We start from the raw sequence: 25,177 nt of genomic DNA on the forward strand, positions 1-25,177 counted from the left end.
TGATGCTTGTGCTTTGCTCTTTGTGTGGTTGTAATATCAATTGAAGAACCAGGAGCTATGTCGTACACTCGAGTTCAGTCATTGAGCGAAAAGACAGGGGCCACACCAAGTATATATTGATGCATATGCTCTACTCTCTGTCTTGATTATCACATCAAATAGAGAGTCGGGGGCTACATTGCATACTTTCGATGCTAGAGCTTTACTCTTCGTTCGACTTCGTTATCGAGTACATAGTTGAGAGTTATAACACTGCTCTCCGATCAATAGTACAGGTATGTCCTTTTCTACTCTCCGATCGAGTAATTTCTTCCTCGACCATAGAGTCGGGGGCTACATCGTAATACTATATTTCTTTTGTACGCTTTTTGCAAAATTTTATTTGGCTTTGCGTTGATCACGTTAAATAGAACCAACGGAGGCATGTGTTGGGTCGATGACAGACAACTATACCTTCAGGAGGCATAATGGCACAGAGATTGCCAGACATCTCATGCCTAACGGCCAAAAAGGGTTCTAAAGTCCTAGTCTACCTCGCGTGTGCTCTCTATCGGGTTCATGATCAAATGCGCAAAAATGATAAAAGTTCGCAAAAATTCGATATGCTCTTTCTTTTTCTAGCTCTGTATTAATCTTTTCCTCACTATTACGGTCTTCTCGAGTACTCGAGGGCCGCGCATCTAATAGCTTATCTAGTTAAGATTTCAGGTGTGGACAGACGTGTAATCGTATGATCTTGAGAACGATGGCAACATGTATCTATCAGTTATTGCATCTATTTATGCTAATCCTATTTCATCGACAAGAGAATAACAAACAAAAGCATAATAAGACTGGCAAAATGTAGTATTGTTGCGGACATTCTCAGGTCATAAAATATGTTTTACAAATGCTAGAGCAGAATGGACCATCAATCCGAGGGACTCCCCTCACTATCATCACTAGGTAAACTAAGCCTCAACGACTCGACAAAGGCTAGAACTACCGGCTGGACGCTCTCGACAAGTTTTGCGGCCTCCTTGCAAATACAATTAAATCGGACTGACACCGATGAGGAATCAAACACGGGATTGTAACTCTTGAGGATACCGAGCAAGGTAGCGACGCTTGCAGAGGCTGATTGGGTCGTGCGATCGAGTGTCTGCTCCTTTAGCTCTTGAAGAGCCAGGACAGCAGCATCTCGCTGAGCAATGGTAGCATCCCTTTTAGTCATCATGGCCTTCTTTTCAGCTCGCGCGATGTTCACTTGATTCCTGAGTCTCTCCTGATACTTGATGTCATCGTCAATCTTCTTCATTGCATCAGCAAGAATTTTTTCCTTGTTGCTACAGGAGGACTCAAGGCTTGAAAAAAGATAAACCGGAAAGTAATTTTTGTTAGTCACCTAATAATCGAATCACACACTTGTGATCAGGGACAGACTTACGTTCAATTTTCTCCCTCTTGGCTTCGAGCTTCTTGTGGTGATTGGCCTCGGTGGCAGCTACCTGGGCACCTGTGACTTGGAGAAGAACCTTTATCGCTGCCCATAGGTCATTGGTTGGGATCGATATTGAGCTTCCCGTTTGCGATGCCACGACTCGAGGATGTCCACGTTCGTGGCTCCTTGAACCGGTGCCTTACCGGCTGGGACACCCTGAGTTGCCAGGATTATTTGTTCGAGTAGTTTGAATCTGAGCTGCATCGAGTAGGGTCTTGATTTGGTTGACCATATGGGTTAAGGGATTCACTGAATCCAATTCCAGAAGGGATCTTATAATTAGATGGGCTCCCTGTATATTGGCATCCAAAGTACTAAAAACGTCACTGCCGAGGCTCGGTTGCGGACGAGCCGATGAAGCCTTGTGGCGACCGTTTGGAGGGAGTTCGTCCCTCGGGCCGTGGGCTGCCGCGGGCGGAGGCGTGCCCACCGGAAGTCGTCACCTGACCTCCGCCGGTGGAGAGTCGTGTTGGGTGCATGCACAGCTCCGACCATGGATGTTTTGGTGGTATCTCGGCGTTGGTACCGTTGGTAGCGATTGCCGTCACTGGATCCTCGGGAACTCCCGTGCCATTGCCTACCACGCGTTTGGATCTACCACCATTGGATTAGCAGGTGGGGGATATGCTCCTCTAGCCATGAACATGAATCGATCTGTTCGGCTACTTTGGCTGTTATTTGAGTCGTCGTTGCCACCTTCATCGCTGTCGGTGTTCATGCACTGGAGAACGTTAGGCTCCTTGGGATCCCACTCGAGATGTCCCACCTTGCGGTACGCATCCAATGGCCTAGACTCGAGAGTACCTGTGTGGGTGAAAGTGCCTAGAGGGGGGTGAATAGGCTTTTCTGAAAATTAAAACTAAAACAGTGGATTAAAACTGCCAGATACTCTGGTGAAGGTCGGATACTTCGATCTGGTCCGGAGTATCCGGTCTAGTCTGGAGTCTCCAGTCTATACAGGAAATCAAGAACAACTATGAATTAAAGCGAGCAGCTACAATCTAAAGGTAAAGCTATGTCTACTAGTTATCACAGAGCTAAAACAACAGTTAATACTAGCAAGATGATCACTAAGGCAACTTATATGTAAATTCACAAATTCACACGATTAAGTAAATTGCACAAATAAGAACGCGAGAGATTATCCCGGAGTTCGGCCACCTCACAAAGAAGTGCCTACGTCTCTGTTGAGGAGCTCACAAAGAGCCGGGTCTTTTCCAACACTATCCTCTTCTAGCGACCACAAAGATCAAGCTAGAATTTCCTTACTCAATTTGAAGTCGATTACAAACTTCCCGTGGCACTCCACAAAGATTGGGTGCTCTACGGGCGACGCCTTGCCGTCTAGAAGCACAAAGCTTCAAAAGTAAAGATCACAGTGAATGCTCGAGGAAGAACTCAATGCTCAAGTGGCTTAATCTCACTCCAAACCAAAACTCACTAAATTTTGCAAAACTTAGCACTAGAGGTGGTTGGAGGGACTTTGAATGCTCTTAGAATGCTCAGGGAGTGTACAGTTCACCAGCAACAGCAAGCATTTAATGCCAAAGGGTGTGGGAGTATATATAGCCCTCTCTCAAAAACTAGCCGTTACTGTTCTGTCAGACCTGACCGGAGTATCCGGTGAACACCGGAGTATCCGGTCCCAAATCCAAAAATGACGTCAGAACGGTCACAGAACGTGTCAGAACTAGCCGTTACAAATTCTGTTAAGTTACCAGAGTCTCCGGTGAACACCGGAGTCTCCGGTCCTGACAGGGCTATCGAATATACTAAGTCCGGAGACTTGCCGAACCCTCCGGCCTCTCCAGGTACCGAAGTATCCGGTGAACACTGGAGACTCCGGTCTTTTTATCAAAAAGAATAAATGTTAACTGAGACACCCCTGCCGGAGTCTCCCTCGGAGACTCCGGTTAAAACATTTTCTCCTACCGGAGTCTCCGGTGAACACCGGAGACTCCAGTCTTTTTCAATAAAAATAAAGACCTAACCGATTGACCTCTGGTGGAGTCTCCCTCGAAGACTCCGGCCTTAAACTCACCAACTACCGGAGTATCCGGTGAACACCGGAGACTCCGGTCTTTTTCAACAAAAATAAATCGGAACCGAGCACCCTCTGCCGGAGTCTACCTCGGAGACTCCGGACTAAATACTGAGTACCGGAGTATCCGGTGAACACCGAAGTATCCGAACTCAGTGAACTTTGCAAAACAAACCCGGTGTCCGTGGGTGAGTGTGTCTCTCAACTTATTGGTTCTAAAGGATATTTTAAGCATTGAGACACTAATCAAGCAAACAAATGCAACCCTCTTAATAGAGCGGCTATCCTAGACTCAATTTCAAAAATAAAAGAATTTAAATCCTATTGAGTACCCTTAGTTGCTTCTCCTTTCTTTTCGACGGGCGTCAAATGTCATATGTCTTCTCAATTTAGACTTAGACTTGTTCATGATTTAGATAAACATATTAGATCCTTAATTGTTTTGTCATCAATAAGCCAAAACCCACTTAGGGGGCCTAGATGCACTTTCAATCTCCCCTTTTTTGGTGATTGATGACAACACGATTAAAGCTTACGAAAAGATATTTGAAACAGGATTTTGAATTCTAGAAGATGTGGTGAGCTCCCCCTAAATGTTTGTATTGATTCAAGATTGAGTTACACTCAAATGCACATATTCAAGATTTAAATTTGCAAGAGCTCCCCCTATATCCTAGGATCCGTGGGATGCAATATTAAGTAAATAAGATGCATATGGCAAGATATGAATCACACTTAATTTAAGAAATACGACAAGCATCACACTAACATAAAAGGTCTTACAAATTCAAATAGAGCACATAGTTCATCACACAAACAATAGAGTCCAAATGTCCAATAGCGATGAAATAGAGTCCAAAGCTAGAAAAGAAAAAAACTAAGGAAACTAAGAATCGGATAACTCTCTCTCCCCCTTTGGCATCAAGCACCAAAAAGAGAGAGAACCTAATCGCTGCTGGCTTCTTCATCGTCGGCGGCGTCATCATCATCATCACTTCCATCATTGTCATTGCCAGGAGATGAGTTTGCTACAGGAACGGCGTCGGAGGAGTCATCTTGAGCTTGAGCTTGTGAGCTCTCGGCAGCTGCTTGAGCTTCATCATACCATGCCCATGGATTTTCAAATTCAACGGGTGCACTTTCTGCTTCATCTGAAGCGATAGGTGAGCAAGGTGGCTGAAGGTTCATGGAGGCATACATAGCTTTCTGACGCTTCTCCATTTTCTTCAAACAAACACTTTGCTCCTTGATCTGTGTAGCATTATGAGTGCACACTCTGAAAATTGCTTTGAGAGCACTTTTGATAAAAGATAACCCTCGAGGAGGAGCACGTCTCGAGGCAAACTTCCTTGAGCTTGGTGGAGCATGAGGAAGTGATGGCGAGGGAGACGGAGCTCGAATGTTAAGGGGTCTCATCCGATAGGGTTCATGTTTTATCTCCTTCACAAAGGTTTTCTTGGATACTCGCTTAATGATAGACATGATATAGGGAGCGTATCCACAACTCTTGATGGGCGATTTGGATGTGAACACAATTTCTTCCCAAAGAAAATACGCCACACTGAAGGGAGCATGATCGTTGGACATGGCGGCGAGGAGATTCCTAGAGATGCTCTGCACAGTTGCATCCCCGCTCTTTGGTGCCAAAGTGAGTCGAAACAAGGAGTTCAAGCATCAGTAGAATGGTCTTATTCCTGTAAGTTTTCCAAATTCGACTCGTCCATGGTTAAGATACATGAACCCAAGCTCTTCCAAAGTAAGTTGATTCTCGTTATGGATTTGATCCTTGGATGTGTCTCGTGTATCAAAATGAAAATAATGAGCAAATCCTCTGAAGCTTATTTTGTACTGGACTCCCTCTGTTATCCAATGCATAAAGGGATTCTCCGATCCCTCAAACCAAACGGTGGCATAAAATTGTGCGATGACTTCCTCGCACCAATCATACTTGAATGCCATTATGTTCTTGACTTTCTTGCTCTCACATGCTGCGATGACTTCATTGAACACGGGATCATTTTTCTGAGCCATGTAATTCCAATCAATCCACTGCATATGTGTAATTGGCTTCTTCTTAGATAGGATCACCGTTTCATAAAAATCTGCTTGGAAGTCATTCCAAAAACGATGATCCGCGACATTCTTCTCATAGTCATACGGGTTGTACAATCTCTCATTGACCACCCTGGATGCATGCCTCATGTAATTCATCGTTTGCTTTGGAGTGTCAAAGATAGTGGCAGTCCTTAGTGGTCTATGGAGTTTCAAAGGTCCAATTACATCATCAGCTTCCTCTTCTTCCTCATCCTCTCCCTCAGCTTCATGGGACTCAGAACTGATTTCCGTGGCGATGCCTTTGCCTCTCTCTTCTCGAGAAGGCATCCCACCTCTTCCCCTTCCTGCTGTCACCCGGGCTACACCCTTTCCACGACCACTTTCGCGGCCCCTCATTGCTTGACTCTTGGTCCGACCACTTTCTCACCGCTTGCATGCCCACTCCCGCTATCCTCTGAATGGGCCGGTGCTCTTGCCTCTTGAGCACGAGGATTACTCTTCTGTTTCTTCTTCCTCTCAAATGTGTGACCCTTCACAAAGCGATCTCCGGCCATAGCAAATTACCTGAGAGAGATAGAAGGAATAGGAGGATATGAAGAAACACTAATGAATAGAATGTTGCTGAAAAACAAGCAGACACCGGATACTCCGGTCAGCCCGAGAAATCCCCCAAAACCTAGGGTTTTGGAAGATTTGGCCGACAAGAGTTGAATCTGGTTTAGGGACAAGTTCTAGGAAGTATATGGAGCTATTCTACCAAGGGAAATCGATCCTAGATAAGGGCATTGATAGATCAGGAAGATTTGGGAAAATGTACCTTTTGGAGCAAAAATACTCCGGAGATTTTGATGAATAGAGTTTTCCGGAGATTCCGGCCTTGAATCCAAGTGAGGACAGATGAAAATCTTGAAGTTCCTTGGTTGTTCCTCAAAAATCGCTGGAGAGACTAAGTTTGGGAGAGAGGAGCTGAGAATAGATGAGTTTGAGGAACTGTTCATGCAGGGGGTTATATAAGAAATCTGGAGACCCCGGAGACTCCGGTGAAGACCGGAGACTCCGGTCCTGATACTATAACGGAGACTCCGATGAACACCGGACTATCCGGTAACTGGAACCTAGACAGGAATCAGCTGGAAAAGTGAACAGTGTCAAGTCTGGATACTCCGGTGTACACCGGACATTCCGGCCCCTGGAACTGTTACAGAATAGATTGAAGGCTGAAATTTGGGGAGGAATTTTTTCGGGAGAAAGCCGTTGGACATAAAGGACTAATTTGCTAAATGTGATCAGCCAACAAGCATCATTACATAACTATGATCACAAATTGCAAATTATAATCAAGAGATCAAAGAACCAAATAATTTTGAGAAATTCACTCAAAAATACAGTTTTCGCAAACTCCTAGCTAAGAAAACTACAAATCTATAACAAGCAAATGTATGCAACAGTTCAAGCCATATTTCAAGAATCTAGGATATTTAATTCACTTCTCAACTCGCAAAACCTTTGCTCGTCTAGTGGCTTAGTGAGGATATCGGCTAGTTGTCTTTCGGTTCTCACATAGCAAATATCGATATCCCCTTTTGTTGCATGGTCTCTCAAGAAGTGATGTCTAATGTCTATGTGCTTGGTTCTTGAGTGTTGTACGGGATTGTTGGCTATTTTGATGGCACTCTCATTATCACACAAAAGTGGAATTTTGGATCTTTTGTGGCCATAATCTCTTAGTGTTTGCCTCATCCATAGGAGTTGAGCACAACAAGCTCCCGCGGCAACATATTCGGCTTCGGCGGTAGATAGGGCTATGGAGTTTTGTTTCTTGGACGACCAAGACAGTAAGGACCTACCCAAGAATTGGCAAGTCCCCGAAGTGCTTTTTCTATCTACTTTGCAACCGGCATAGTCGGAGTTCGAATAGCCGATGAGGTCGAAGGATGACCCTTTAGGATACCATAAGCCAAGGTAAGGTGTATGAACTAAATATCGAAGAATCCTCTTAACAGCCATTAAATGACACTCTTTTGGAGCGGCTTGAAATCTTGCACACATGCACACACTAAGCATGATATTGGGCCTATATGCACAAAGATAAAGCAAAGAACCTATCATGGAGCAATATACCTTTTGATCCACGCTTTTTCCTTCTCCATTGAGATCAAGATGTCCATTAGTTTGCATAGGTGTCTTGATCGGTTTGGCATTCTCCATGTCAAACTTCTTGAGCATGTCTTTGATATACTTTGTTTGGCAAATGAAGGTTCCTTCCTTGAGTTGTTTGATTTGAAATCCGAGAAAGAACTTCAATTCCCCCATCATAGACATCTCAAATCTTCTTGTTATAATCCTACTAAAATCTTCACAAAATTGTTGATTAGTAGAACAAAATATAATGTCATCGACATATATTTGGCAAACAAATAAATCATTATCAACATTCTTGGTAAAGAGAGTAGAGTCGGCTTTGCCTATTTCAAAACCCTTTTTGACAAGAAAATTCCTAAGGCATTCATACCATGCTCTAGGAGCTTGCTTTAGCCCATAGAGCGCCTTATGGAGTTTGTAAACATGTGCGGGATGCTTGGGATCTTCAAAGCCTGGTGGTTGATCCACATATACCAATTCGAAGATTGGTCCATTGAGAATGCACTCTTCACATCCATTTGATATAGCTTGAAATCATGGTGAGTAGCATAGGCTAATAATATACGAATTGACTCCAGCCTAGCTACGGGAGCATAAGTCTCACCAAAATCTAAACCTTCGATTTGAGTGAACCCTTGAGCAACCAATCGTGCTTTGTTCCTTGTTACTATCCCATTTTCATCTTGTTTGTTGCGGAAAACCCATTTTGTACCAATCACATTTCGCTCTGGCCTTTCCACCAAGGACCAAACTTCATTTTTTTGAAGTTGTTTAATTTTTCTTGCATGGCCATCACCCAATCCGGATCATCAAGAGCTTCTTCTACCTTCAAAGGCTCCAAAGAGGAAACAAAAGAGTAAAATTCACAAAAATTTGCAATTCTTGAACGAGTAGTTACCCCCTTTTGTATATCACCAAGTATGTTGTTCACAGGGTGATCTCTTTGGATGCTTTGATGAACGCGTGGGTGTGGTACTTGAGATTGATGTTGAATATCTCCCACTTCATTATCCAAAAAGTTATTTGGGTCTTCATAGTCTTGATTTTGGTCTTGTGGTCGTTTGTCGCCTTGATCTTGAGTTGATGTTGATGGTTCCACTTGCATTGATGAAGATGGTTGATCTTGATCATTTTGAGTCTCTTGTAACTTTTGTTGCTCCAAAGGCTTGATTTCACTAATTGCCATCTTCTTGATTGCTTCGCTTGGTATTTCTTTATCACCTAGTTCATTAGGATCAACTTGCTCCAATTGGGAGCCATTAGATTCATCAAATGTCACGTCTCTCGTAATTTCAACGCAACCGGTGGTTTTGTTGAAAATACGGTAGGCGTAGGCATTTGATCCATAACCAAGCATAAAAACTTCATCTACTTTTGGAGCAAATTTAGAACTTCTTGCCTTCTTATTTAGAATAAAGCATTTGCTACCAAAAACTTTAAAGTAGGAAACGTTTGGTTTGTTACCGGTTAGAAGCTCATATGCGGTCTTGTTCAATATCTTGTGTAGATACAACCGTTTAATGGCATGGCATGCGGTATTGATTGCTTCCACCCAAAATTGATCCAATACCTTATATTCATCAAGCATTGTTCTTGCGGACTCAATTAGAGTCCTATTTTTCCTCTCGACCACTCCATTTTGTTGAGGGGAGTAAGGAGCCGAGAATTCATGCTTGATTCCCTCTTCATCAAGAAACTCTTCAACTTGTATATTTCCCTCTTCATCAAGAAACTCTTCAACTTGTATATTCTTGAACTCACTTCCGTTGTCGCTTCTCACTCTCTTGATCTTCACTTCGAATTCATTTTGGGCTCTTCTTACAAACTTCTTGAAAATAGCTTGTGTTTCGCTTTTGTCATGCAAGAAGAATACCCAAGTGAAACGTGAAAAGTCATCAACAATAACTAAACCATATTTGTTACCTCCAATACTTATGTAGGCAATCGACCCAAATAAGTCCATGTGGAGGAGTTTTTTTCCAATGATCTTGTAGTTGTCATCACATTTTTAACAGGATGAGATGCTCCAACTTGCTTTCCCGCTTGACAAGCACTATAAATTCTATTTTTCTCAAAAGAAACATTTGTTAGTCCTAGGATGTGTTCGTCTTTTTGAAGTTTAGACAAATTCCTCATGCCAACATGAGCTAGTCAGCGGTGCCAAAGCCAACCCATGCTAGACTTAGCCATCAAACAAGTTTTAGGCTTCACTTCATCCGTTGAAAAATCAACAAGATAAAGTTTACCCTTCAACTTACCGGTGAAAGCTATTGAGGCGTCTTCTCTTCTAGAGACAATCACACCCTCATTGGTAAAAAGATAATTATAACATATCTCACATAATTGAGACACGGATAACAAATTATAATTAATAGATTTAACTAACAAGACATTTGAAATAGAATGATCATTTGAGATGGTGATTTTACCTAGGCCTATTACCTCTCCTTTTCCATTATTGCCGAAAATGATGTTTTCATGAGATCCTCCATTTTCTTCAAAAGAGGAAAACATACTCTTTTCTCCGGTCATGTGATTTATACATCCACTATCAATGACCTAACTTGATCCACCGGAGGAGTATGCCTACAAAACAAAGTTATGCCTTTATTTTAGGTACCCAAATTTGTTTGGGTCCTTTAGCGTTAATCACAAGCACTTTTGGCACCCACACATTCCTTTTAACAATTCTATCTCTTGTGCGGGGACCAACATAGAGAGAAACCACTTTACCACGGTGGTCTCTCTTGAGCATATATGAGGCATAGAATGAGCATTGGGGAGCATGAGCCTTTGGTTGCCTTGTTTGAGCCATGTGATCAACGTGCTTGCCTCCTTTGACAAACTTGAGGCATTCCACTCCATTCAATAGCACACGACCATTTGGTTTGCTCGTGTATTGGTCAAATCCAAGACCTCTCTTTAGCTTGTTGTCCTTAACTTGGATGGTCTTGTAAAATGCATCTTTTGATTTATAGGTTTTGATGCATCCATATTTGACCAAAGCATTTAGCCTCTCATTCTCCTTTTGTAATGCTTGCAAGGATTCAACATTAGTCGTACAAGCATTTATATCAAAGTTAAAACAACGAGAGCATCCATTGCTAGTAGATGCACTAGATAGTAAATTAGCTTCATTAAAGTTGGATGAGCCTTTCTTAAGGATATCAATTTGTGTTTCAAGAGTTTTATAATTTTTATCCAAACAAGATAATTTCTCTTGAATCAAGAAATTGTTACTCTTAAGGTCTGCAATTGAGGAATTGGCCAAATCATAATCATTTGACAATTTCTCAACTTTCTCCTTCTCTTTAGCAAAGAGCTCCTCGAGTTCAAGGTTTCTCTCTTTTTCAAGGATGAGCAAGTCCTCTTGTCTCTCGAGGGTCTCCTCATGACTATCTATTGTATCCATTAGCTCCTTTATTTTAGCCATGACATTTTTATTCAAACCTTTAAATAAGCTATCACAATCACTATCATATTCACTATCGTTATCTAAAAGCTTAGATTGAGATTTTACTTTGCGGCTTTTAGCCATGAAGCATTTGGGGAGTCGTCATCATCATCACTCATTAAGAGTGATTTTCTTGGTGTTGGCTCATGGATGGCAATGGTGGCGACTTCTTCATCATCGGAGTCGGAGTCGGAGTTTGAATCCCACTCTTCTCCAATGTGTGCTTGGCCCGAATACTTCTTTTTGTATATCTTGTTTTTGTCCTTCTTGTATGGCTTGATCTTATTATCTTCTTTGTCCTTTCCTTTCTTCTTGTTCGGACAATTGGCTATGAAGTGACCAACTTCGCCACATTCATAGCATGCTCTTCTTGATGTTCTCTTCTTGGGTATGTCTCTCTTGTATTTTGAGTAGCCTCCCTTTCTAGAGGATATGTAGACAGGAAATAAAAGAAGGCCATTTCTTCATCTTCAGAGCTTTCCTCTTCACTTGTACTTGATTCTTGAGCTTGCTTGCTTTTGCTTGCCTTGAATGCAACCTCCTTGTTCTTGGAGGTTGAGCTTTGTTTGGCATGAATCTTCACTTCATTTGCTTCTTCTTCCATGAGCTCATGAGCAAGGATCCTTCCAAGCACATCGCTTGGTGTAAGCCTTTTGTAGTCCCTTCTCTCTCGGAGGTGTCACCAGAGTGGGGTTTCTAGGAGCAAATACTCTAAGCAATCTCTTTATCACTTTGTGATCATCAATGTCCTCACTCCCGAGCCCTCTTAGCTTGTTCACAAGCACCATCATCCGATCATGCATGGCTTGAGGAGTTTCATGATCTTCCATCACAAATCGTCCTAACTTGCCATCAAGTAGCTCTATCTTGGATTCTCTTACGCTTGTTGTCCCTTCATGAGCAACTTGAACAGTATCCCAAATTTGCTTGGCTTCTTCAAGTCCATCCACTTTATTGAATTCTTTCGGAGTCAAGGCACTAAGCAATACACTTGTGGCTTGAGCATCGCGGTGCATATTTTGTTCTTCACTTGAGGTGAGCTCTTGATCTTCCTCCGGCAACTCAAATCCTGTGCAAACAATCTTCCAAATACTAGGATGAAGAGAGATTAAATGCATTTTCATTTTATGCCTCCAATCGGCATAATATGTACCATCGAAAAATGGTGCACGCCCGGAAGGCACGGAGATATAGTTGCTTGAAGAATTTAAACGATCATAATTGAAAGGAATTTCATTTCCCTTTCCTTTACCATTACCGTCATCATTCTTCGATGGATCATCTTTAAAATACCTCGGACTTCCGGATGTCGACATTATAATTTCCTCCAAGCGGTGAAGTCTTGTATGAGGTTAGGCTCTGATACCAATTGAAAGTGCCTAGAGGCAGGGTGAATAGGCTTTTTTGAAAATTAAAACTAAAACAGCGGATTAAAACTGCAGGATACTCCGGTGAAGGTCGGATACTCCGGTCTGGTCCGGAGTATCCGGTCTAGTCTGGAGTCTCCGGTCTATACAGGAAATCAAGAACAACTATGAATTAAAGCGAGCAGCTAGAATCTAAAGGTGAAGCTATGTCTACTAGTTATCACAGAGCTAAAACAACAGTTAATACTAGCAAGATGATCACGAAAGCAACTTATATGTAAATTCACAAATTCACACGATTAAGTAAATTGCACAAATAAGAACGCGAGAGATTATCCCGGAGTTCGGCCACCTCACAAAGAAGTGCCTACGTCTCCGTTGAGGAACTCACAAAGAGTCGGGTCTTTTCCAACCCTATCCTCTTCTAGCGATCACAAAGATCAAGCTAGAATTTCCTTACTCAATTTGAAGCCGATTACAAACTTCCCGTGGCACTCCACAAAAATTGGGTGCTCTACAGGCGACACCTTGCCGTCTAGAAGCACAAAGCTTCAAGAGTAAAGATCACAACGAATGCTCGAGGAAGAACTCAATGCTCAAGTGGCTTAATCTCACTCTAAACCCAAACTCACTAAATTTTGTAAAACTTAGCACTAGAGGTGGTTGAAGGGACTTTGAATGCTCTTAGAATGCTCAAGGAGTCTAGAGTTCACCAGCAACAGCAAGCATTTAATGCCAAGGGGTGTGGGAGTATATAGCCCTCTCTCAAAAACTAGCCGTTACTGTTCTGTCAGACCTGACCGGAGTATCCGGTGAACACCGGAGTATCCGGTCCCAAATCCAAAAACGGTGTCAGAACAATCACAGAACGTGTCAGAACTAGCCGTTACAAATTCTGTTAAGTTACCGGAATCTCCGGTGAACACCGGAGTCTCTGGTCCTGATAGAGCTATCGAATATACTAAGTCCGGAGACTTGCCGGACCCTCCAGCCTCTCCAGGTACCGGAGTATCTGGTGAACACCGGAGACTCCGGTCTTTTTATCAAAAAGAATAAATGTTAACTGAGACACCCTTGCCGGAGTCTCCCTCGGAGACTCTGGTTAAAACACATTCTCCTACCGGAGTATCCGGTGAACACCGAAGACTCCAGTCTTTTTCAATAAAAATAAAGACCTAACCGATTGACCTCTGGCGGAGTTTCCCTCGGAGACTCTGGCCTTAAACTCACCAACTACCGGAGTATCTGGTGAACACCGAAGACTCCGGTCTTTTTCAACAAATATAAATCAGAACCGAGCACCCTCTACTGGAGTCTACCTCGGAGACTCCGGACTAAATACTGAGTACCGGAGTATCCGATGAACACCGGAGTATCCGGACTCAGTGAACTTTGCAAAACAAACCCGGTGTCCGTGGGTGAGTGTGTCTCTCAACTTATTGGTTCTAAAGGATACCTTGAGCATTGAGACACTAATCAAGCAATCAAATGCAACCCTCTTAATAGAGCGGCTATCCTAGACTCAATTTCAAAAATAAAAGAATTTAAATCCTATTGAGTACTCTTAGTTGCTTCTCCTTTCTTTTCGACGGGCGTCAAACATCATATGTCTTCTCAATTTAGACTTAGACCTGTTCATGACTTAGATAAACATATTAAATCCTTAATCGTTTTGTCATCAATAAGCCAAAACCCACTTAAGGGGCCTAAATGCACTTTTAGTGGGCCAGTCCACCTTGATTGTCCCAAAAGAAAACCATAGTTCCGCAGATGATCTCCGAACCAATGGGAGGGGACTCGAAGATGTCCACCGCCGAGTCGGAGTGGTCGTAGAAGCCGGTGTCGGAGAATCCGATGCGAAAGTGAACTCGAGACATGATTGATCCTGCAAAACAAAAGAAGGCCCCTACCTGACGCGTCAAATGTCGAAGATTAGTTCCTGACAATGTGTCCGTAAATTGACTGGGTACCTTCGAGACCAACAATTAATCACGAGGCGAGACATGCGATGTATACAGGTTCGGGTCCCTGGTTGGAATAATATCCTACGTCCTGTGTGGGTGTAGTTGCTGTATATTGACAATCTCGAGTACAAGCAAGGTGGCTATCCTATTACAAGGAGTAGATCGGATCTAATCTAACCTAAAGCTAAAGTCGCTGAGTTCTCCTGCGCTAGCGTTCTGGTGCCTGCCTCGAGTTGCTCCAAAAAAAAGAAGTCCCTTCCTCCCTTCGGGGGGTCTGGGTCCCCATCTTATATAGGAGTGACGTACCGGCTCCTATCCAATCGTAGTCGATAGGAAGTTCTCTTCCTTGACATCCAAATAGATAGATCTTTTCTGGATACTAGTTGTCTCAAGTTGGATAACCAATCGAGACCTTCCTAGTATGCACTTTCTTGATTTCGGACGTATCAGGTACCGTTGATTCCGTTCCGTAATATCCGGGGTTGTTGAATATGCACATGGTATACCCTATCTGTATATGGTAAACTCCTTATGTATATATACCCCTAGTTAAATATTCACATGTTTAGGCGACCACACCAAGGAAGGAGCTGGAACGCCATGAGAGGGTTCGTTGCAACATCCATGATCCATCCGTTGAGGGCTCCGAGTTCTGGCAAGGACAGGCCAAACCTCCTTCATATGAAACGGAATGTGATACTAATTTCCCAAGGCTTAAATACAATTCCTTCCAACATAGCGATAGGCTTGGTCACACATGATGGCAAAGCCACAACTGGTCTGTCACTCATGGGGGCAGTGGCTCGACATGCTACTAGTACAGTATTACTCGGACAAAAAATGTTGACTATCCAACTACAATGGAAACCATTATATCCAGATGTGTCCAACAAAAAAATAGTGAGCAAATTATAGATGATAAACTGATAAAAAGAAAGCATGAGACCACATCCATATAGAAACCAAATAGCATTGAACGAAATTTAGACATACATTTATCTCCCTTAGATCCATCATGTCTACTAACTAAATCATAAACTTGGGAATAGACAGATACTACTGGGACAACCAGAAAGGCAAATCTAGCACTCCCAGTTTTCTTACACAAAAGCTACCATAATAAGAGACATGAATAGTCATCACCCTTACTACAGATGGCCCATCTTTTCGTCCAAGACCATATCATCTCCATCACCAGGCACCATTTCATCATCATGCTGCCTTTGTTCAACATCCCAAGGTAAGATTCCATGCTGCTACTTGCTAGAGGGTCGCGGCAGCACAATCCCTGGTCGTTTCAGGCTCCCCTGTGCACCTGCACCCAGCAAAACAGAACATGTTTTAGTCACTTTTAAAAATTCAGCTGTCCCTTTTATCTCACTACTATATGCCTCTTACGTAAGCCATGCCATCAAACAATCAGTAACCAATACAGCCCTCCATTAGTGAAAGTTATATTTCTAAGCAAACACTCACAATCCACCCAAACACACCTATAAAAAGAACTATAGCCTATCCATGTGCGGAATCAGTAGCTCAATGTTTTGTAAAGTAGATGCAATCACACAATTACCTGGAGCGCTCTTCAGATGCTTGGAGATCCTACCGTGCACGTAGGCGAAGTTGATGCCCATGTATCTTGTTGCATTGAAGGCAGCTACTCCTAGTAGCTCCTTGTTCTTCATATCCACAGCAACCACCCATGCATTGGCATCCACCCGGTCGATCTTGGTCGTAAAGTAAATGATATCAGCAGCATCTTCTTCCAGGCCAAGCACGGGTTGACACACGTCAAGTCTCTTGAAGGGTGGCAAAGTCATGCCTTCATCGTTCTGCACCATGGGGAGGAGCTCGAAATGCGGGTTGTTGTCGACCTTCAGATCCTTGGAATCCATGATCCTGCTGTCCTCGCGCCAACGATCATCGTCCGAGGAAGAATTAGTAGCCGGCCTGCTCCATGTAGCAGCCATCCAACCGTCCCTGAAGTAGGTATCCCTGTAGACCACACTAGCCTTCCAGTGAAGCTGCAGCTCTACGTACTTGAGGCGATCTCCAACGACGGCAATGTTCCGATAAAGGCGTGCATCGCCCTGGAGTGTCTTGTTACTCTGGAGAGGCTCCGGCAACGCGACGTAACGAAGCAGGGGGATGGGTTTGCCTTCCGCTGGACGCACATCACAGAAGAGGATGCCCCGCCAGAGGTCGACGAAGGCCATTGTGCCAGCATCTCCTCCTATTGCCATCACCTTGCAGTTTCTATGGTAAAATTCATTGCCACCATGCTGCTGCTGCTGGTGGTGGTTCAGAGATACAGTGTGGGTCTTCCAATCTCCACACTTTGAGTCGTAGAGACAGAGGTCGAACTGTCCTGGGGGCTGCCCCGAGGGTGCTCGATGGAGTCCGGCGACAACGTATCCTGTGTCGTCGTCGGGGCGGTGGGGGCGCAGGAAGACCCCGCTTTGGTCGTCAGTGCGGTAGCGTAGGATGCCCATGTCGCTGGCATCGAAGAAATAGGGGCTGGGGGGCCGCGGGAGGTGCGTGAGCGACGGCCCCCCTGACCCATCGTCGGCCTGGTAGACGTAGTAGTCGACATTCTCCGGTGCGTCCTCTTGAGGACCGACTCTGATGCTGAGGAGGACGAGTTCGTCCTCCACGGCGAGGATCGTCGGCTCTATATGGATCTCGGCGGCATCAGGGCTGTGGACGCAAACGTAGGAGACGCGCGGCGGGCGGCGAGGGCAGAAGGTGACCTGGATCTGCTTGCCATCCCATGTCTTGGAGAAGGCGGTGGTGGAGTTGTCGCGCTTGGCGACGTAGGCCTGCAGCTCGAGGAGCACCCAGGGGAGTTTTTCTTGGGCAGCAGCGTCGTCGTCGGCGGAGAGGGCGGGCGGATTGAGGGTGGACGGGTTCAGACGCCACATCATGGATCTCTCAGGGTGGACGGGCGCTATGGATCGATGTACTCTTCTTTGGATCTCGACTGCTTGGATGGATCTACTCAATCCAGTATATGTAGAGGCTGAGAGGGGAGGGGAGGTCCGAGTCGACCTCGGCCGGTAGCGAAGGCTGATACACCTATACCAATATGAACAGAAATTAGCAGCAAAAAGTCTCTAATACTAATTCATATACGCAACTACCCATTGTTGGTCAATAGTTCAATGGAATAATCAGATGATGCTACTGTACCGAAAATGCCATATGTACATCTGAGTACCAAATACTAAGAAGAGCATTTGGCAAAAAATTTCCATGTATGATTCAGCTTACCTTCGAGATTCTCTTCTTCTAGAACGTTACTAGAAAGATACGATAACCCGCCTCACTGGAATCTGTAGGGTTAAAGAGAAGAAGGCCGTTTGAATCCATTAAAGCATTAGCCTCATGTGAAACCAATTTAGTGGTTCTGATAGCGTGATCTAATACCGTGCAGGCAGCAACGATCAAAGGAAATTTTACCTAATATAGAAAAATATCAGCAAGTTAAATAAAAATTATTATCATCGAATGACCGAGATCAAGTAATTTCTTGGATATGCACGAAACATAAAAATCATATGCTATTGTGTCTACATACATCACTTCACTCCCATGAAAAATATCAGCAAGTTAAATAACAAGTCGGGAGATGCCAGCCATTCTTCATTCCACCCTGTTCATGAGGGGCATATATTCAATGATTCTCAACTTGGTTGTTCCGAGAGGCAGGCCCAAGTGGGTGAAAGGCATTGAAGCAACTAAACACCCAAAGGTCATGGCAAGATGAGTAGCTTTGTCGCCCGATATGTTAATGGGAACTAAGAAAGTTTTGTTGAAATTGACTTGCAGACCGGTAGAGTCGGCAAAGGTGCGAAGGAGGCCCTTGAGGCAAAACAGTTGTCGTGCTTCAGCTGGCATCACGATTAGCGTATCATCCGCATATTGAACAACTGGAAATTCTCCACCGAAAGAGGACCCAAGAGGGTGGGAAAAGATGTGTCTGTTAGCTGCTTCATTGATGATAGACTGAAGAAGGTTTGCTGCTAGGACAAACAGGAGCTGAGAGACCGGGTTGCCTTGACGGACACCATGTTTGCAATGGAAAGTTTTGCCCAGGACACCATTAAGAAGCACCAAGGAAGTGCCGGATATTAGAATTTGCCTCACCCAATTGATCCAAAGGTCAGAAAAACCCTTCCGTATGAGCATTTCGATGATAACATGATGTTCCACTTTGTCGAAAGCCTTTTCGAAATGGAGCTTAAGGATCACCACTTCCCGCTTTGAGGCGTGGCAAGTGTGGATAAACTGAAAGGCCCAGGCTAGACAATCCTGAATAGTGCGCCCTTTGATAAAACCATATTGATTTGTGTGGATCACTGAGAGGACCACCTTCTAAAACCGGCTAGCCATCAGCTTGGTGATCAGTTTGATAGGGCCACCATGGAGTGAGATCGGGCGGTAGTCATGAACCGTTGCAGGAGACTCCTTTTTCGGAATGAGGGTAATGTAGGACCTATTGATGGATTGAACATTTAGATTACCCATTTCAAAATTATGGCAAAGCCTATAAAAATCTTCTTTAATGATAGCCCAACATTTTTTGAGGAAGGTGCCGTTGAAACCATCAGGGCCTGGGGCATGGCTGGAGGGCATGTCCCTAATCACCGTGTCAATTTGCTCAATTGAGAAGGGGGTGTCTATCACCGGCAGTACCACTACAAAGACCAGCTCGTTCAAATCAAAGAGAATATCGGGGCATTCAAAGATACATGAACGCTCTTTGAAAGAGACCCATAGCGCACCAGCTTTTAGACCATGCTCAGAGACAATGGAACCATCCTCAAGAGTGAGCTGAGCAATATAGTTCTTTCTGAAGGAGTAAGTTGCTAGAGCTCGAAGAGTTTCGAGTTCTCGTCGCCAAATTTGACCCAGCGGACCGTAGACCTTTTTTTCCAATAGGTTCTTTTTGCTTCCAACAAGGACAGCAGGTGACTTTGTAAAATCTTGTGGAAGTTACGCTCAAAGAGAGAGAGGGGGCGTTGGTCTGCTAGGCCGTCCAAAAAGGCTAGCGCCCAGCTGTAGTTGTTGATAGTTTTGTTGAGTTTCGACAATTCTTTGCTCCAAACCTTCAGCCCATGTCGAAGAAACTTAAACTTAGCAGAAATGTTCATGGCCGGTTGTAAGAGGAAAGGAGCCGATCTCCACAGCCTTTCAACAGTAGGGATGAAGTCTGGGAAGCTGACCCAAAAATTTTTGAACCGAAAGATCGAGGCCTTCGGGATAGAAGTTCCAACTTGCACCAGTTAGGGGATGTGATCCGAAGTAATCCGAGATAGAGGGACAGCCATGGTGTCAGGATAGGATATGGCCCATTCTGATGAAGTAAACACCCAATCTAACTTCTCCAAGAGAGCATTTGTCTGCATGTTATTCCAAGTAAAGGCGCGCCCTTTAAGAGGGATCTCAACTAGATCAAGATGATGGATCATATCGTTGAAAAGTAACATTTCATTTGTATTGCCACCGGGCCTGCTTCTATTATCCAGAGAACGGAGAAGGTTAAAATCCCCCACAAGCATCCATTGATCGAAAGTGGCAGCATCAAAGTTATAAAGCCATGATATAAAGGCAGCCTTCTCAACGGCGGCAGCAGGACCATAAATATTGGTTAAGTGAAAACATTTGGCTAAGAGGGCACAGGTGAACTTGATAGTGATAGAGTAGGAGTTAGCAAAAACAATATCACCAGAGAAGAGCCCACCCTTCCAAGCAACCAGAAGGCCCCCTGAAGCACCAACCGAGGGGGAGAAGCAAATTTGTTGAAGAACCTTGGGCAGAAACTGCTATTATAAGCTTGGTCAAAGTTTTCACGCTTAGTTTCCTGCATGCAAATGATATCACAGGAGCTTTCATCAATTTTGGACCTAATACCATTCCATTTCGGCTGAGAATTAATGCCTCAAATGTTCCACGAAAGAATTTTCCAATCCCAAGAATTATCCATTAAACCATAGGGAAAGAGCAGCCAGCGAGCACTGACAAAGCCAGGGCAAAAACCACCAACTTGAAGAATTATCATCATGCGAGAGATGTGAAAAGGAGACACGAGGCCTCCATCCAATCTGCCCAAAAAAGGAGGCTGAAAGGGTATAAGCTAAGCAATCACCAGCATTTGCGAAAGCATCAAGTTTTATTAGACAGTCACATGGGACTACGACCAAAAGGAACCAAGAGGGACACCGAGATTCTGACGATTGCCATTCCATAAGAAGAGACTGAATGGACAGTTAAATAAAAGAAGGCAAGAGATATTCATGTTTTTATTTGATGATTCTACACGCTATTATTATGTGCACTCACTCAAAACAACTTCAAAATATTCAAGGCCGAGGTTGAGAACCAACTTGAGAGAAAAATCAAACGATTATGTGATGATCGTGAAGGAGAATATATCTTAAATGACTTTTCTCGATTTTGTGCTGAGCATGGAATAATCTATGAAGTTACACTACCATATTCACCTCAATCCAATGGGGTGGCTGAGAGGAAAAAACCGATCATTTACAAACTTGGTGAATGCCATGTTAGAGAGTGTTGGTTTGCCTTACGAATGGTGGGGGAAGCTATTTTGACAACATCTTCCGTCCTAAACAAGGTTGTGAGTAAAACTAGTGAGGTTGCTCTTTATGAGGGTTGGAAGAGGAGAAAAGCCAATGCCAATTTTTCTACGCACATGGGGATGTTTGGCTAAAGTCAATATACATGTGCCGAAAAAGAGAAAGCTTGGACCAAACATAGTTGATTGCGTATTTTTGGGTTATGCTCAAAATACCACGGCCTATAGTTTTTTAGTGGTGAAATTTGATTCTCATGATGTGAGCGTTAATACAAACATGGAGTCTAGAAATGCTTCTTTCTTTGAGAATATCTACCTTATGAGATCAGTAGATATAACTTCTCAGAGTGAGAATATTCAAATTCACTATCATACTCCTAAAACTTATAAAGCACCCAAACAATGGCACATGAAAAATGTATAGCACTCTAACATATGTTGGCTGCAGTGTGAATGAAGTAGATAAGTGCGTGTACTACCATTTTGGTGGGGGTCAAGGTGTGATATTGTGTTTGTATGTCGATGGCATACTTATTTTTTGGACTAACATTGTTGTCGGAGGGTTAGCTCCTATCGCAGGGATCCTGAGGGACCCCTTTTTAGAGATTCGGCCGGGGGGGATGATTCTGAATATGTTTGCTGGAGAGATAAATGGATATGAGTGCAATGGTAGGTGGTGAGGAATGATCTAATGCAGAAAAGAGTAAATGCGCTGGGGGATTTTTTGACAGGTTCGGAACGCACTGCGCGTAACACCTTACTCCTGTGTGGATGCTATAAATGCCCTGAGAATGTCTCTCAGGAATGTGTCGGTTATAAGAATGTTTGTCTATCATAGAGCCTGGGGCTCCTTGTTCTTCGATTTCTATGCTCGTACGAAGGTGTTCTTCGATCTGTGTGTGCCTGTCGGCTCTGGGTGCGCCTGTCTGAGAGTTCGAGCGTTGCCTATCAATTAATTCACCCTCTCAGCCTTCAGATCTTCAGAGCTGTCTTTGTCCATGCTGCCGGTCGCTTTAAATACCCGCTGATGGTAGCGTGCCCCGAATGGGAGGGCACGAGTTCCAAGGAGCTATAAATGGAAAAGGCGTCACCATAGCCTCTGTGCGAAGTGACAGGGGTTGAAAACACACCCCGCGCCCGGTCTTCAGTCGTCATGATGGCGCTGGCAACGGACGCCGCGGAGAGGGCCCACCGGGCAGCCGCAGAGCGGCCCGGCGTGACCGCCCGATCTTGTTCACCTGCCACGGCAGCGCGGTAGACGGAACACCTTGGGCCTCACGATGCTATCCCGAGGCGCGCCGGATAGCGCGGGATGGGACCCGTGCATTAAATGTCCTCACGCCCTTCTGCCAGAATATGGCAGGAACTGACATCCAGCGTGGCGGGAGCAGTTGAAGGTGACAGGCCACGCGCGCTCTTAAATGCGGCCTCGGGCCTTTTACTGGCTGACACCTCATCACTGGACCCCTGTGGGGGCCACTGTCAGGGGGCTTCCTGGTCGTCGGGGAACCGAGTGCTCGAGGGTCACTGTTCACCTCTCCGAGCACTCTCTCCCGAGAACGCCCTTTCTTGGTCCTCAGGGAACCGAGTGCTTAGGGGGCCACTGTTCACGGCCCGAGCACTCTCTCCCGGTCTTGACTGTACGGAGCCTCGGAGAACCGAGTGCTCGGGGGCCGCTGCTCGCAGCCCCGAGCACTCTCTCCCGGAACTACCTTCCTTGAGTCCTCGGGGTACTCGGGTGCCCGGGGGGCTACTGCTCGCAGCCCTGGGCACACCTCTCCCGGTACTCAGTTCTCCTGGTCGTCGGGGGACTTGGGTGCTCGGGGGTCATTGTTCACCTCCCCGAGCACTTTCTCTCTGGTCACTTTAGCCTTCGCAGATCATCGGGGAACCCGGGTACTCGGGGACCACTGACTGTGGCCCCAAGCACCCTCTCCTGGGACTTAGTCTTTTTTACCTCGCGAAGGCGACCCCGCAGGATGGCGCCACGTGGCGGATTGCTGGTCTGGCCTCGGGATTCGAGGACCCCTGGTTCCTGATTCACCGACAATTGCCATGTTTGATGAGATCAAACATTCCTTATCTCGTTGTTTAGATATGAAATACTTGAGACCAACATATGTTATTCTGAATATTAAATTGATAAAAAATGAGGATGGTATTGCTTTAAATCAATCTCGTTATGCTAAAAAAAACTGTTGAGCCGTTTTGGCTTTGAAAATAGTAAGATTTCCCCTGATCAATTGAGAAATCAGGGCACAGAGAAATGATCAATTGAGGTATTCACAAATTATTGGTGCCACACGACTCGATATTTCTTTTGCTGCGAGCAAATTGAGTTGGTTCACACCTAACCTAGGAGATAATTACTGGGAGGCACTTGAGAGAGTGTTGCACTATTTGAGAGGCACAACCACGTATGGAATTCACTATTCTAATTATCCTTATGTGCTTGAAGGATAGCGTGATTCTAATTGGATCTCTAATGAGGATGAGATCAAAGCCACGAGTGGTTATGTGTGTCCACTTTGGCTGGTGCTACAGTTTCATGTAGGTCTTGTAAAAAGACTATTTTGACGCAGTCAACTATGGAAGCTGAACTTGTAGCACTAATTGTTGAGGCTGAGTGGCTTATAGAGCTACTCATGGACTTTCCATTGGTTGAGAAACCAATACCGACATGTATTGTGATAACCAATCAATGCTAGCTCAGGTTATGAATACAAAGGATAATTCCAAGTCCAACAAACATGTGAAGCATAGGCTTAATACTGTCAGAAAAATGGAAAACTCTGGAGTAATAGCTGTGAGCTATGTGCATAATGAGGAAAATCTGGCAGACCCTTTTAAAAAGGGATTACCATGGAATGTATTTTTCATGGCGTGTAAGGACATGGGTATGAGGCCCACTTAAGTTGCATCATAATGGTAACCTATCCTTTTGATCAGAGATCCCGTGACTTAGGTAATAGGAAAAACAAGTTGATGGTGTAACAAAAGAGTACATTATATCTATATATATGTACCCATGTTCAAAAGACAAAGTACTCTTTGCTGTATGGAAGGTTGGCATAAAGCCTTAATGTCTACCATTGAAAAAGATATTAGCCTACAGGATATCTTGAAGGAAGACACCTACTTGAGCCTAACTGTTTGGTCGCAGTTTATGAGAATAGGGCGTTCTCATAGAAAGCTCATGAGAAGATATGGGAGTAGACCATTAATGCTCCGTTTAGGCAAGGTTATCTTGGCAGCCTAGTATCAGTTGAGATTTTAGGTGAAATCTACCCACACAAAGTTGTGAATTCAAGGCCTAGTCCAATCATCAGCTGTGGAAAGATGAATCTTGTTATTCTAGGTGTAAGTTCAACCCGTACGAGACTCACACCAAAAGACTAGTATATTAACAACACAAATTCACGGTGATTCTTTTAACATCTTGCTGATCGCATTGGAATTGGTGGGAGATTGTTAGAATTTGGCTTATCAAGAGGCCTAATTCTGAAAATTCCAAAGCTATTTCTCTTTTTATTTACGGCAGCCATAAGTGACAATTAATGAGGTTAATTGTTGTTTATTTTAGCAGTTTTTAGTGCTGTTTATTGCAGTTTACTAAGTAGTTACTAGTGGTGTTTATGGTTGTTTATTGAGGATAATTTCACCCATTACTAGTGGTGCTTACCGTTGCCTATATAAGCTCATGTGCAACCACAGAGCTCAAGTCTTTGCACACGAGAGCATGCAGAGTGCGCAACGAGAGTGTGCTTAGGCGAGTGGCAGCGGCGGCAGCCAGCGTGCCCCGTATGCTACTGTTGCTACACCTGTGCCTCTGGGCGGCTGCGCTGCGCGTCCTGGTGTCGGAGTCTGCGTGCGAATGCGTGCTGGTGTCAGACATCAAGTCAGTGGCGAGCGATGTGCTGCCGCAGTTCTACGCCATCGATGTGCAGCCGAGCACATGAAGGGGGTTCTCAGCGTGTGCCCGGAGGCGCGTGGTGCTCACGGACACGCCGAGGGTCATGGCCGAGCCATTCCTCTGGGAGTGCATCGGCGCCGACACCGTCGCGGGCACCGAGCTT

General features: G+C 44.5%; 1 protein-coding gene across 1 annotated transcript; it reads right to left on the reverse strand.

Moving 5' to 3' along the window:
* Positions 1-15,508: 15,508 nt before the first annotated feature.
* Positions 15,509-17,555, reverse strand: LOC133885514 (uncharacterized). Its single transcript, XM_062325237.1, has 2 exons — positions 16,077-17,555; positions 15,509-15,818 (listed from the first exon to the last, which is right to left on the reverse strand). Exons 1-2 carry the CDS (start codon positions 17,425-17,427, stop codon positions 15,760-15,762), a joined length of 1,410 nt encoding a protein of 469 aa, XP_062181221.1. The 5' UTR covers positions 17,428-17,555; the 3' UTR covers positions 15,509-15,759.
* Between the last annotated feature and the right edge of the window lie 7,622 nt (positions 17,556-25,177).

This window comes from Phragmites australis, chromosome 11 (genome assembly GCF_958298935.1).
Source record: "Phragmites australis chromosome 11, lpPhrAust1.1, whole genome shotgun sequence".
Taxonomy (NCBI): Eukaryota; Viridiplantae; Streptophyta; class Magnoliopsida; order Poales; family Poaceae; genus Phragmites; species Phragmites australis.